This window comes from Miscanthus floridulus, chromosome 1 (genome assembly GCF_019320115.1).
Source record: "Miscanthus floridulus cultivar M001 chromosome 1, ASM1932011v1, whole genome shotgun sequence".
NCBI classification, from domain to species: Eukaryota; Viridiplantae; Streptophyta; class Magnoliopsida; order Poales; family Poaceae; genus Miscanthus; species Miscanthus floridulus.
This window is the reverse complement of record NC_089580.1, coordinates 41,491,172-41,506,039: the sequence shown is the minus strand read 5'-3', so window position 1 is coordinate 41,506,039 and position 14,868 is coordinate 41,491,172. Positions and strand designations below refer to the sequence as shown.

Genomic DNA, 14,868 nt, shown 5'->3' with positions numbered 1-14,868 from the left:
TGGAGCCGGAGGAGGGAGAAGGAAGAGGAGGCGGAGGAGGGAGAGGAAGAAGACGACCACGACGATGCCGCCGGTTTCGTCCCATCGAGGTCGTCAAGTACTCAGGTCGAGATAACTTTTTTTTATTTGAAAAAAGAGTTTTGTTCTGCTTTTGTTTAGGAAACCAATATTCAGAGTTACAAAAGAAAAGCTGAGGGGGACACCAAGACGGTCTGCAGCTCCTCAGTCCTCACAAACCGAAACTACTTATAATTTGCATCATGTCGCGCCCGCAGACCCCATGCACGCATCCTCGGAAAAACCTCCCGGCCACACCGATGACGAACACCAAGAACCACCACTCCCTGCAGCATCCGTCAACGTATATATATCTTCGTGCGTGCGATCAGGTGATGTGCTTCCACAGATCACATCGTTCGTCACTCACTGCTTCATTCATTCATTTTCATCAACTGCTGGAAATTAGAGAGCAGGGTCGTCTCTCGGAGAGCTGGAATTAAAAAGAACCTGCGAAGGAGAGAGATAAGATCGACGATCGGTCGAAGATGGCGGCGGCGCTGTCGGTGCGCATGACGACGACGACGACCCAGCTGCTAGCAGCAGTCCTGTCCCTCTGCGTCGTCGTCTCCCTCTCCCTCCGCGGCGCCGACGCCGCGCGGGGTACCCCCGGCGACAGCCCGATCGTGGCCACCTGCATCACGGGCCCGTACCCGGAGCTGTGCGTGGGCGAGCTGGGCCAGCGGCTGCTGGACGTCCAGACGGTCATCGCGTCCGCGGCGCCCAACCAGGGCGCGGCCAAGATCGCCGGCGCCCCGGGGCAGGTGGACGTCAAGGCGCTGGTGTCCGTGGCGCTGGAGGCGGCCACGGAGGCGGGCACCATCTTGGTGTCCATCTTCGAGGGCAAGCTCCCGGGGTTCAACACCGGCGTGCCGGACTTCAAAAATGCCTCGGCAATCTGCACCGTCACCATGAAAAGGGCCATGCAGAAGCTCCACGGCGCCAAGGCCGCGCTGCACGCGGGCGACAAGCAGGTGGCCAAGACGCTCGCTCTGCGCTCCGTCGCCGACGTCTCGTCCTGCACCATCAGCTGCAGGGAGCTCAACGGCGACGTGCGCCTCATCGTCACGCAGAAGCCTCACCGAGTTCACCAAGATGCTCCAGATCGCCATCGGGTTCATCAGCAAGATGAAGTCGGAGCCGTCGGAGCCAAAGCCACCGTCGGAGCCACAGCCACCGCCGACGCGGACCACGCCATGATCACGCACGCACGCACGCATGCACCGGACGTGTTTTTAGCTAAGAGAGCGGAACGAACAAGAAATTAAAGCTCCTAATAATTAGCCATCGTTCTGCGGAGTTTCTTTCATTTCTGTTTGTTTTCCCCCCATTTTGTTATAGTTTTGGTGTTGGTTTAGTATGAGTTCTCTCTTCTGTAAATAAGATTTTCCATGCATGACAAGCCTGGACATTGCTTGGCTGATGCACATCCTAACAATAAGATGCAGCTGCTCATCCTTACATGCATGTTTTCTTTCTCATGCAAGAAAAACCTGTGGATCTTATATTACTGTAGTAAACTCTGTATTTGACAGTACTACTACACATGGTAACTTTTTTTTTGTTATGAAACATAGTTCAGATGTAGACATTCAATGCTCCTTTTGTCCCTGAATAAATCAATCTCTGGACTTATCTTAAGTAAAAAAAATTCAAATTTATCGAAAAATATAACAATATTTATGACACCAAATGAAAATTTATGAAAATATATTTCATATGGTATCTAATGATATTAATTTGGTGTCATAAATATAATCTTGATGCTCTTTTCCATAAATTTGAAAAAAAAAATAACTTAGAATAACTCTAGAAATTGATTTATTCAGGAAAGGAGCGAGTATATGTTAAGCTCAGTTCGCTACACACACGGTATATAAAAGAATCCTTGTACGTAGCACTACTAGATCGTTGTTGGATGTTGGCATGCGACAGTAGAGGAAATAGTGTGCGTGGGGATGTGTGCTTATCTTTAGTAGTATATATATAATTAAATGATAAAACCACCTCTACACATAAATGATAAAACCTCTTCACATGAGCTTTCATTATATTCATTACCACATAGGTCTGAGTCCTACTAATGAAGTAATGGCTCTTCAAAACTGATCATTTCCTTCGTGTTTACTTTTGTTTGCTGGCTAGTTCATGAGCTTTCATTATATTCATTACCATATGGTCTTCAAAATGAATGCTCCAATTTAATTAGCCGGGTTTTTTTTCCACAAAATGAATGCTTGAAAGCTGTTCATGCCTAGATGCTCTTTCAGACACACCAGGCCACCAGCAACCAGGGCCTCTGTGTTCCTACCATACCAACTCTTGTATAAGTAATAAATAAGCATTTTGACTGGGTTCCTGGACTCAAGGTTTGTCGGTTCCCCCTTCTTGAATTTGATCGTTTTTTTCCTAGGTTCAAACATAAGATTTAGTGAAATAAAACAAATTAGGAGAAATGATAAGAAGGCAATTAACATTCAGATGATCATATGCTTCCTAATAAATTACTTAAGTTCGCCCATTTGCAAAGGTTTCCATGACTTAGACCTAAAACTAACAAGAGTACAAGAATTTTTTGGTTAAAATACTGATTTCAATACGTAGGTACAATGATACATCATCTATATGTAGCTGTAAGTCAAGAACATATATAAATAACATGCCATAAATAAACTAGGAGAGTTGTTTGAATAAATAAAGTAAATAAACTAGAAGCAATCCTAATGGTGATTAGAGTGGTGGTGCCATTAAGCAATCAATCATTAAGTTATCGTGCACAACCTCATTACGGATTCCACTGGAGGTTAACCCCGAATACAAAGGCATTTCAATACTGCCTGTTTTAAATAAAGGTTTTAAAAACTACTTCCTCCTATTCTAAATTATAAGACGTTTTAGTATTTCTAGATACATAGATTTTGCTATGCATCTAGATATACACTTAGGTTTAGATACATAGTAAAATCAATGAATCTAGAAATGCTAAAATGTCTTATAATTTGAAATAGAGGGAGTAGTCAATTTCATTGCATAGCAGAAGTGCTGACGGAATTGTCGATGCCAGAAGGCTTGGCATGAATGATCCTTTCCCCTTGGAACGCCCATTGGTATTCCATATGGCACTCCATATCTCTGCCCTTTTCGTCCATATCCTGTAAAACACTAACCGACTGAAACATAGCCATTCTTCTCATACGCTTGCAGATTTGCAGATCCAGGAAGTAAGTTACCTCGCCTCAGGGTCATTTATGTTTTTCCTCGTCAAACCTCAAGCGCAGTTTCAACAAACTTAATATTCCCCTGTAGTGAAGCAGCCTTGCATGGTGGCAGGAAAGAGAAACCGTCCAGCAGTTTCAAACACTTAAAAGTTCAAGCCCCACTTGACCATCAAAAACTCAATCAGATTATGACCACTGCGTAGACAAATCCAACTGATTTATCAGAAATATTGCTTGCCACACTTCTTCCAGGTGAAACAGGGGGTGAAATGATTCGTAGGTACCTACGGTTGTGGTATGTATGTGGTGATGAAAACTGACCCAGAAGAATTTTCGAGAAGAAAGGTCAGATTATCAAAATCTTGCAATGGTACGTCAGTCAGCCAAAACAATGACAATACGAATGGAAATTGGTAGGTAATCAGTGAATGGATGGGACACAAAATGATCATTCACGTTTGAGAAATAACAGTAATAGAAAGACTGAACATGGTAGCTCACCTGCTGAGTCGTAAAGTACATCAGCTCCAAGAATAATGTCAGGATGCAAATGAAACACAGGTAGAGCAGACTTGCAGAAACCAAACTAAACTGGACGCTAAACTTCATAGGCAAACAGATCGATGCAGTTGATGCTATACTATACAGGAAGCATCGATGCATGCATCAAAAACGGAAAAGCAAAGACATGAACATATGCAACAAAAAAAAGAGCATGGAAACTTGTCCCTATCCCAATGCTTCCACATGCAGGAAACATCATCCATGTTGCCGTATACGGTTACAAAGTACCAAGGATCAACCGCAAGCACAAATAAATATTATACAGCCTGTACGTCCAACTAACTAGGAAAATATTACATCACTGAGGATATCGAATCAATCAACTTAGATTTCCTTTCCTCAATGATGCAAGTTCAACGCTCAGTTCATCCACAAAGTTCAGCTGTCACATTTCACCTAAATGGGCTAAGCTACTGGAGATAATACCAAGATAATCTAGAGATAACAAACGACCTCCTACAGACATGTCTACTCTGGGGACGGAGGTTCAGGAAGCAGCCACGGCGCCACAGCAACCAGCAGGTACCCCATTAACCTGAGCTGCCTTCTTGGAGGTGGCGCTCTCTTGAAGCTGCTGCGCTCTGGCACAGGATTCACCTGAACTTTGGCTTCTTGGAGGGTGGAGCTCCCTTGAAGCTGCTGCGCTCCGGCGCACGCGACTTGCTGAAGGTCTTCGCCTTGCGGCGCCTCCTCTCTTCCTCGCTGTCCGACTCTGCACCGTGCTCACGGTCCGCATTGCTTGCCTCGCGCTCCAGCTCCTCCCAGGTCTTGCCCTTCTCCTCCTCTGAGTCCTCATCTGACTCTTCATCATCATCATCAGATTCCACCAAGGACTCGCGGTCGGAGTCATCATCTTCTGACTCAGACTCAGGCTCAGCATCGGAAGGCACATAGCCTTGGTCTGACTCCTCTGTGTCCTCAGTCTCTGAGTCACTCGCCTCCATGTTCAGGAACTCCCAGCCGCCATCGTCAATGAACTTCTGAGGATCATCAATTATAGTTTTCAGGATAGGACGCCAGTTCAGATTCAGCCTGCTCTCGTAGTACTTGAGGTCAGTTGTGTCCAGCCACTCCTTTATCGCGTCGAGCGATGCTGAAGGGATGGAGTCAATGCGGAGAACATCCTTCTTGAAATCCTTGAACACAATAGCCATGTCAAAGTTCTTCGTTCCAAAGCCCACCCTCTCCAGGTTAACAATCTCTATCTCACTCAGGCTCACCACCAGGAAGGGGGTCTCAATCAGCTCAACCAAACAAGTAGAAGTTGGAATGATGAAAGCGGAAGCTTTATATGGGACACCATGGAACCCAAGCTCCCTAAGGGGGACATCAAACTCCAGGTCAAGCCCCTTGAACTGTGGTTGCGACCAGTGGTCATTAACCTTGTTCACAAAGTTCTGGAAATCCATGTTTATTCTGTTCTTCCTATCCCTCTCACGCTGCTCTTCTTCAATCTCATCAGGATCAAGTGCCGATCTTCTACTGCCACCAAGAGTCTGAACAACATCCATCACTTCAACATAGAACTGGACATCCTTTGTCTTTTTGTTTCCAACCATGATATGGTTGTGCAGATGGAAATGAAGGAGAGTAATCATTTCTTTCTCTGCAGGCTGGAAAAAGGCATGCTTTATATTTCCAAACATGATGTCCACGCGCTCATCAGACCTTGAAGTAGAATATCTGAAACCATTGAAATGAGCCTCAAGATTTCCAGTGAGCTTCCTCCCACGACCACCAAATGCAGGTCGTATCCACACATCACTAAGTCTCATCATCTTCATTCTGTTGTTTCCTATCTGAAGTTTCTCCTGGGTAACAAGAGTTGCCCTTTCAGCTCTCTCCGACTCCCTTGAAGCAACTTGCCTCCTCAACGTTTTGATCTGCTGAACAACTTCACTGCTATGCCGTGGATCTTTTGAGCGGAATGTAATTTCTTTCAGATAGATAGCGCCTTGAGAATTTAGCTTGCTATCATTTGAGAATGGCATTCCAGGCACATTGAAGAAGACGCGGATAGTGCAGGTGCGGTTGTCCTGGTGGCTGGTCACACTCTTGACAGTAGAAACATGGAAAGGAACCATGCTGCCATAAATAGGTAAGAGGACAGCTTCATTCTTCTGGTCTACTTGGATCGCCAAATCTCTCACAAATGGTACATCATTAACATTCTTGTATGCAACAAGCTCATTTGAAGCCCTTGCAGGACCACGTCCCTCACCAGATCCAGAACCACCCCCAGCAAGCCTTCTAGCAGTCTCTTCATTCTTTTGACGAGCAAGTTCAGCCTGGTGCTGTCTCCGGAGCTCTTCCTTCGACATTTCCTGGTTGTCTGACCTGAGAGTTGCCTTGGTTGGCACGGTATCTATGGTCTTCGACTCTGTCTTCACCTCAGCAACGTCTTCATCATCTTCATTGAACGAATAAGCAACATCTTTGACTGCCTTGGAGCAAGGTGCTGTTAAGATCTCGTGTCCTCTTTCATTAACTAAAACTGTATCAGCTAACAACAGTGAAAACTGCTTTGTCTTCTCACTGGTGGTTTCTGCCTGGACGTTATGCAAACCAAGGGAGACATTAAAAACCATTCCATGTTTTATCTTACGATCATTCTTGGCATTCAGATTTAAGCCAGATTCTCGGAATTCAAGGCCTATTCCAGTTCCAGCTGACTTTGTTAGATTAGGAAGTAGTTCAGGGGCATCCCTCTCAATCACTGCCACTGCAGCTTGATAAACCGCACTCATCGGATTGCCTGGTTTCACTTCTTGAACAGCAGCTTCATGAGCTTTCAAAAGGGTCTCATATGCTTTACTTTGCGTAGGGGTAGCATCAATAAGATATGTCCGAGCAACATTTGAACAATAGCTACTGTATTTGGAACCAATTGCACAGATGATAACACTTGCAGAATCATAATACAAGTACTCGTTGTTGCTAGATGCACCAGGCTTCAGATCAAACTTACCCCCACTTTGAAAGACTGGAGGATAGCATATATCAACATTGTCAGGCTTCAACTTCACCTTGACCTTGAGGGGATCAAGAATAGCCTTCTCTGTGTCATCCATCAAAGATGAGTGTGAGATTTTCTTCTCCTCATCAATAACCTTCTCCAGCTTTGGAACAACAAAATTTTTCAGAACAGATGAAGTTAAGTAAGCAGCCTTCTTCACACACGTGATCTCTGTGGTGTCCTTCACAGCAAAGAGCTCAGAGAAGCCGTTTGTTACATCTGTAAGTCGTACGCCTGACCCGGATAACTTTTGTGTCCATGTTTCAAGAAGCTTACCCTCAGGTACCTCTTTGGCAATGTGTCCAACAACTGGCTTGTCTGATTTCGATTGATTACGAGCAGCCTGCACTATGTCATCCATCAAGTCAGCACCATCACCATTCTTGGTTTTCACATGCAACACAATGTCAGCACCAACAGCCTCATTTGCAGCCTTCTTGAGGGTCCCGATAAGATTTGCTTTCTTCTGACTGCATAAAACATGTATTTGCTTGTGCATGAAGACAATTATCGTTTCTGGAAATTCATATCCAAGTAGCCAAATATCCAGGGCTGATGATTTCAAATAACGAAGATCATCAGAAGGAGGTGGGGTAGCAATTGCAATAGCATCAGACGAACTCCAAAGATCAGACTTGTGCTCCTTCCAATGGTCATAGAATACCTTCAGCCGCTTACTGAAGTTCTCGAGATTAATTGTATAGGCACCAGATCCCCCTTTGGCATTACCATTATCAGCCATCTTTGTCAATAAGCTAACATTAACCGAAGCAACTGCAAAAAGAATTGATCCATAGTTAGCAAACCAGAAAATCACAAGTTTATCCTAACAGTAAGCCATGAAAGTGTGAGCCTTAGGAAAATCCTTGAGAACAAAACAAAAAACGTACAGGCAAATATGATGGAGCAGTAACACAGAATTCAAAATGGATAGTGGTCATCAAAATAACATTTTCCCCATAGAAAGGAGAGCAACTTGCAAGTTACTTCGATTACTATGGATTAGCTATAGTCAAAACAGGCAGTAATTGTCCCAATAGCACCAACACTGCATATTAAGATGTTCATTTTAACATATAATACAAAAGAATATTTTCCTAGACCACACTTGAAATCTTAAAGCATATCAACTTCCATGAGTCAGTTTGGGAAGGGGAATTCGAAACCAAATAATTAGGATTTACTTCATCGAAACAAGCCAGAAGTGACCGAAACCATGAATAAATATCCATACAGACAGCTGAATATTAAAAATGCTAGTTGTGTGTATCTATTAAGCCATGGTGGTGAAGAAAACCACTTAACAGTAGCATTTCCATAATTCTGGTATTAGAGACACTGATGACTGATGAGATGCCACATGCCAGTCATGTCAAAGAGAACAATAACATAAGATTTCAAAAGGATATTAACAAATCATGTTGCTGTGGCTGATGGGCATATAGGTATCTATGCAGCACGGATTCAGGTAGGCGTATAGGTATTGGAAGGATACTGGTATGTAGGCCTGTTGACTCACGGGTTCAAGCAGTTTCAGCCGGTTTTCCAACCCAGCCCGCTGGTAGACAGTTTCCTCGGTTGGTCGGGTTTTTGTGTTGCTGCGGAGGGTTGCTCATCGGGTTGGGTTGGGCTGGGTTGCTGTACGGTTTCAATGGTTTGAAACCAGTCTGCTGGCTGGCTGTGCTTGTACGTGCTTCTGGAAACATTTAAGCGTTCCGTGCTGCTTGCAATTGCTACAGTGACAAATCGATGATTGATTGTACATGCTGGGTTAGGCTGCTTGCAATTGCTGCCGTCAAGAACTAAAAACTAAACTGCAAACGATGTTTCAATCCTGTAAAAAATCATGCTCTAGCTGCAGCACTATTTCTATCATGTACAAAAGAAATCCAAGCACAAATTAAATCCTTTGAAATGCAATTCCTATCATATATAAAACTTAGAAAAATCCAGTCACACCTTATCCAAACACTGTCACATGCAAATGAATGTAATAAGGTTGACACAAAGGATTTGAGTTTTCAAATCCATCAAGCAACATTTAACACTACAATCTCGGTGAATCTAATGTCATAATATTGGAAGAAAACCATATCAGAGCCCCACGAGCATATCTTATAATGTTTATTTTGCAACAATTCCAAAAAAAACTCAATTATCATCGAGTTTTGAATGGAAAACAGATTTCAAATTGTAGTGATGACCCTGACCAAATATGAGAATATAGGCATGTATGATATTTGAAGAAGAAACAATCACAATGCATGCTATGAACTGACGGAAATATAATACATTGACTCTATAAGGGCCCAGTGTATTCCAAAATGTGATGCCTGAACTGTTGCACTGTCCTGATATCAGGTTGTAATAACCTCATGTTCAATATAACTAAATCCGAGTGACTGATCCCATAAATACTGTTAATTTTGCACACATCCATATCACATTGAATATAATTACTTGTACACTCAGAATAATCTCATGTTCCTTGTCATGGAATCACTCAAAGTAAGGTCTTGACGTACATACATATTCAATTCAGATATTATTCCTAAGACCACCAAGCAAGTTACAAGTCATAGACAACAGCCAAAAGCTAATCTACAATTCCAGAACAAAAGCTTGATAGGAAAAAAAAATCACTGGCAAATTATAGGAGCAAAGCATGATGTACAATTATAATGGTAGTAGGCTAGGCTAGCACCTAAGATGACCAGAACAGGCATCACTGAATATAACACTAGGCTAGTAGCTAAATAGAAGTCTAACTTGCATCAGTCTATCAACACTGGCATTCTTAGTAAAAAGAAACACAGCCAATGAGTTGCTCGTGTTTGCAATTCAATCATTTTCATGTAGGGAAGAAAAGCATTGCACCTCTTGTCTGAAATCGGCGAGAAGGAATTCTAATCTCCACAGTTCAATTCTCAAATATAGCAGTCTCAAATTTAGGAAATTCACAAAACGCATTCAGGCTCGCATCAAGTTTGGTCTTCGTCATTTGTCTCATTCTCGTCAGACATCAAGCCGCAGATCATACAAACCAAAAGATGCAGCTTGCACTAGCACTACTCATATTTGGAGACTTGCACTAGCACTACTCATATTTGGAGACGTCATCTATTGCATAGAAACAATCAAGCATGGAAAACCCTAATCAGTACGGGGAAGTGGGGAACAAAGAAAATCAAGCAACGAGAAGTCAATAACTGCAGAAATAGAGTAGACCGAGAATGGGAAGGGGAAGTGGTGGACAACGCAATCAAGCAACGAGAAGTCGAGAACTGCAGAAACAGAGTAGATCGAGAATGGGGAACGGGATGAACTCACGGGTGGTCGCCGGATCGACGTCGCGGGAGCCGAGCGCAGGATCGTCCCTGGTGTCAGGCGAGCGGGGGCGGGGGCTCGTCTCCAGCGACCGCCGAGCAGGGGAGGAGGCTCGTTGCCGACGGCCGGCGAGCGGGGGCGAAGCTCGTCGCGCGTGTGCGGTAGAGGCGGCGCGAGGGCGAGGTGCTGGCGTCGGGCGGGGTCTAGGGCGTGCGAGCGTCGGGGACAGAGGGGCGATAAGGGCGCATGCCGCGCGGTGCTATTGTTGGGCTGGGCCGTATTCAGTAAAAAATGGATCGGTGACGTATCTATATCGGCCCATTGTACTCAATATTTTGGGACACATTCCTCTTACTCAATATTATTGTTTTTCATGTTATTACATACGGTGCTTCGAGTGCCATAGCCCACATGGCCACATTCCTCTTTCTCAAAAAGAAAAAACGAAAGGAAAACACATGGCCAGGTGTGTTTAGCAACTGCATGGGAAGAGGCATGGGAATTAGTAATGGGAGTTGATAGAAGGAATTGAGATGAAAAAATGACTTTTATTCTCAATCCCTTGTTTGGTTCGTGGAGGGAAATAAGAAAGGGAATTGAGGAGGGAATTCATATCCCCTATTTGGTGTGGGGATTTTGAGGGAGAAATTAAAAGGCAAATCATGATGGGCGGTGAGGATCTACTTTTCTTTTATTATGAACACAACTCCCACCAAATTCTCACCCCTTCCCTGGGGAATTGATTAGTAGGGAGTTGGCCCTCTAAACTCCCTTCCCCTTCCCACCAAAACTCACATTCCCACGAAACAAAACAAAAGATTTCTAAACTCCTATCTCTAAACTCTCATTCCCTCCTTTTAATTACCCCCAACCAAACGAGCCATAAAGCTAAAAGCATGGTAGTTGATTGATAAAGTAACGATGGACAAGAACAACACTTGTGGAGAACGAAATTCCCCTTAAAAAGGGGAAAAAAACTAGTCCAGTGATTTCCTTAATAAAAAATCATGTGGGTAATGGCACTAACCTATGTTAAAGGTTTTCTAGGTAAAAGCTAGATATAATTGTGTTACCCTTGAGAAGTTGAAAGTGATGACATGCCTTGGCGCATGCCATATAGAACACCATCACTCTTTTAGTTGTCCTAAGATTACTGACACAGTATAGCACACTGATTCTGGTATCTAACATGTATATATCTCAATCAGATAGAAATCCTCCAACCTTCCAAATGCACACATCTCCACAATCCCGCCGAATAGGCCATGCTCATGAATCCTAAGGACAATCACCGTCTAGATGACCAAGGGAAAGAGCATTTTTTTCTATTTGGCAGACATCCCTAAGCCCCAGCTCTAGTCTAGGGTTTCTATAACGAAGCCTACAACCAATACACCCAAGATGTCCCCACGCCATGGGAGAGGCCTCAACATGCCAAATCGTGCTTCGCATTTCAGAGGCGACAACTATCCCAAGATGCGGCGAGGCAAATCCCCGACAAAGCGGACAGATGGGGGCGTTTGTCTGTGGAGGTTGAAATGGATTCGCAGGATCACGTCACCGCAAACATCATGCATGAACGAAAATCGAACAAGGTGCACAAGAGAGTAGGGTAGGGTTTCCTTACCTGACGATGCGAGGAGGGGTGCGCGCCCTGTGAGACTAGTGCTCTCGACGGTAGCGGTAGGGCACCCATGGGAGGTGGAGCTGGGGCACAGTGGGCGAGAGGAAGGCTCTCCTATGGCATGAGACTACATAGCAAGGCCGTGGTAGGTGGCGCCTCATCGTGGGTGCCAGCCGCCTAGTGGGAAAGGGAGTAGGAGAAGGGGACTTTTGGTTAGGGTTTATGAGCTGGCGACTGACTAAATAGAAAGAGTGTCATCGAGAGGGTGAAGGGGAAGGAAGTGGGCCATAATCGAGGATGAAGCTACCAATGCTTGCTAGGCTTTCATTGCTGGGTCGGGCCAGCATTCAATTGCAGTAATGGGTGGTGTGACTTTTCTTATTTGATAATTAAAAAAAGCAGTACGTGAGAGTTTTTTTCTTATTTTTAGAACTTTTCTTTGTTGTTGATGCTTGAGAGGGAGCTATAAAAGAAATTGTGAGTGAGGTTTAACAATGTTGGTTATTCCACTGAATTATTTTCTACTATATTTTTCTAGTATAATAATAAGGACACGTCAACAAGAAAAAAAAAGGTAACAATTGTATCTATTCGCTTGAGAGCAAAGTCAAAGCCGCTTGTAGCTTTTTTTAGTTCTATCTACGGTCAGTAGAAGGCAAATTATAGCTGCAATTGCAGCGAACAGCGATGTTTTTATTAGCATTGCTACTCATGTAGTCTTGTGCATCTACTTGTGCCTACTGTACTTAACTATGTCGTGGGGATGTGTGAGTATGCGAATTCGGAAACTCTATCACGCGATGGCGTCGTGTGCACTCGCATGATCCATGTGCACGCTGCCGCCGAGAGGAAGAAGAAAGGGTTAGGGTTCCTGTGTTAGGGAATCAACCAACCGCTAGCTATAGAAGAGGCTTTTGGGGGAGGTGGTTGTGAAAAGTGGTAGCGGGTGACGAGAGTCAAACATAGGGGTATGTTAAGTTCTTGGTAGATAGACTCCCGATCGAAAGACCCCTTAATCGACCCCTGTAGGATCGCTCGGGGGCTATACCCATCGGAATACGCTCGTGCGTACTCTCCGGCAAGATCAGGCCTCTGCTTAGGGCCTGGGGCCTCGCTAAAGCCTTGGGCTCCCAATCGACGGTAGCTCGAGCCTAACCCTAAGCTTGCCCTCAAACCCGAGCAAGTGCTCAAGCAGGAGTCCTACGCCCCGAGCTTCACCGCTCAGCCCGCCCAGTGGACAGGGCTTGAGGGCTCCTCAACATTGCCCCGACCGACGGGCGTACGGTGCTATCACCCACTCCTCCGACAAAGTCACACAGGTGGCGTGACACAAGAAGACAAGCCTCAACGCTGGCTCTAGGGGCGTGGGGGCTCCCGAGCCCGCTCGTCAGCACCCCGAGCCAGGCGCCTTTGCCTCCAAGGAAGCCTCGAGAAGGATCACCTAGTGGAGGTTGGCCCAAGCTGACCACCCCTGACGGTCAGAGCGTTAGAACCAAAAGAGCTAGGCAGAACCCGAAAAGCTCCCCCGACTCGACGACAACACCAGAGTCCATCCATGCTGCAGCAGCACCCTCCTAGACTCCCACACATGTAGACCATAGACTCAAAAGTCAAAAACCCCGAACCGCCTTGTACCCGACTGTCGGGTACCTTAGAATGGGGTACCCCAAGCAAAACATCAAGTGGGTTGCCAAAGTCCCATCTAAAAATAATAAAAGCAAGAAGGTAAGTCGTGGGCCCCTCACCCACCACGACCGAGCCCACTGGGTCCTCCCCCTCCTCGCCTCGAGCCTCGAGCAGGAGGTCTCGGCACCCTGACACAAACTCCGCTTCGTGCGAGGCTCCCCAGGGAAGGCCTCGGTAGGGAACGCCGCCTCCGCCTCATCCGAGACTCCCCACGGAAGGCCTCGGTAGGAGGCGTGTTCTTCGTATCGCGCGAGGCCTCTCATGTGAGGCCTCGGCAAGGAGCCTGATCTCCGCCTCGCGCGAGGCCTCATTCTCCATGTCGCAAGAGGCCGGCTCGTCCATGGTCCGTCGTCCTCCGCCTCGACCGACCCTCCCGACAGCGTGTCGTGTCTCATTAATGCTTCAACCACTCCCGCAATCTCAGCCGGATGGTGATTCAATGCCACAGAATGGCCGACGCGACCCGAGGTCGCATCAGCGCCATACCGGCCGGGACAAGGTACGACGGGGATTACTGGCCACTGTGTCCTACCACTGTGTCCACGATCAGTGCCATACCGGCTGGGACAAGGTACGACGGGGATTACCGGACACTGTGTCCTAACGCTGTACCCATGATCGGCCACCCGCCCAAGGCCTCGGCACTGTACACCAGGGCCTCGGCGATCCTGGGGTTCATGCCTGCCGAGACCCCCCCACCACAGTGTAAGCCTCGGCATCGACCAAATCTTGGCCTCGCGTACAGTCCGTCCACAGTGGCTTGCACGCTCGCCCCCACGTCCACTCTGAGGCATTCCCGGGGCTCCCACGACGCACAGGATCTGATGGGACGACCACGCCGCCCCAGTACTCCAAGGATGGACCACTTCGACGACCACGCCGCCACAGGGACAGGCCACAGGATTCGGATATGCCGCCCCTGTTGGCATAACGCCGCATAGTAATACATGTACTGCCCTTGTCCTCCCTTCAACTATAAAAGGAGAAGACTTAGGCCACTTAGAAGGGGACCGGGGAAAAACACAGACACATAGACACACATACACGCACACATTCTAGCCGCTTGAGAGCAACGTCTCAGACGGCCCGCATGACACCCTGCCGAGACCTGGGACTAGTTTCCTCTCTCCCTTAGCTTGTAACCCCCTACTATGAGCACTTCGGTGCAAGGAATACAAGTTCGATCTCTCAGACTAGACGTAGGGCACCGATTGCCTGAACCAGTATAAATCTTGTGTCTCTTTGCATCACTATCCAGAATCGGGAGCACGCAGAACAAATTCACTAGTCGGTTGAGGACCCCCTGGTCTGAAACACCGACAGTTGGCGCACCAGGTAGGGGGCGCTCTGCGTGTTAGTTTCATCATCCAAGTAGG

At 46.2% G+C, this 14,868-nt stretch overlaps 1 protein-coding gene and 1 pseudogene across 1 annotated transcript; one reads left to right on the top strand and one right to left on the bottom strand.

Moving 5' to 3' along the window:
• The first annotated feature begins 545 nt into the window (after positions 1-545).
• On the top strand, positions 546-1,257 carry LOC136455365 (uncharacterized; annotated as a pseudogene).
• Positions 1,258-4,075: 2,818 nt separating this feature from the next.
• Positions 4,076-10,320, bottom strand: LOC136497315 (FACT complex subunit SPT16). Its single transcript, XM_066493141.1, has 2 exons — positions 10,186-10,320; positions 4,076-7,629 (listed from the first exon to the last, which is right to left on the bottom strand). The coding sequence occupies exon 2, from the start codon at positions 7,595-7,597 to the stop codon at positions 4,433-4,435; it is 3,165 nt and encodes a 1,054-aa protein (XP_066349238.1). The 5' UTR covers positions 7,598-7,629; positions 10,186-10,320; the 3' UTR covers positions 4,076-4,432.
• Between the last annotated feature and the right edge of the window lie 4,548 nt (positions 10,321-14,868).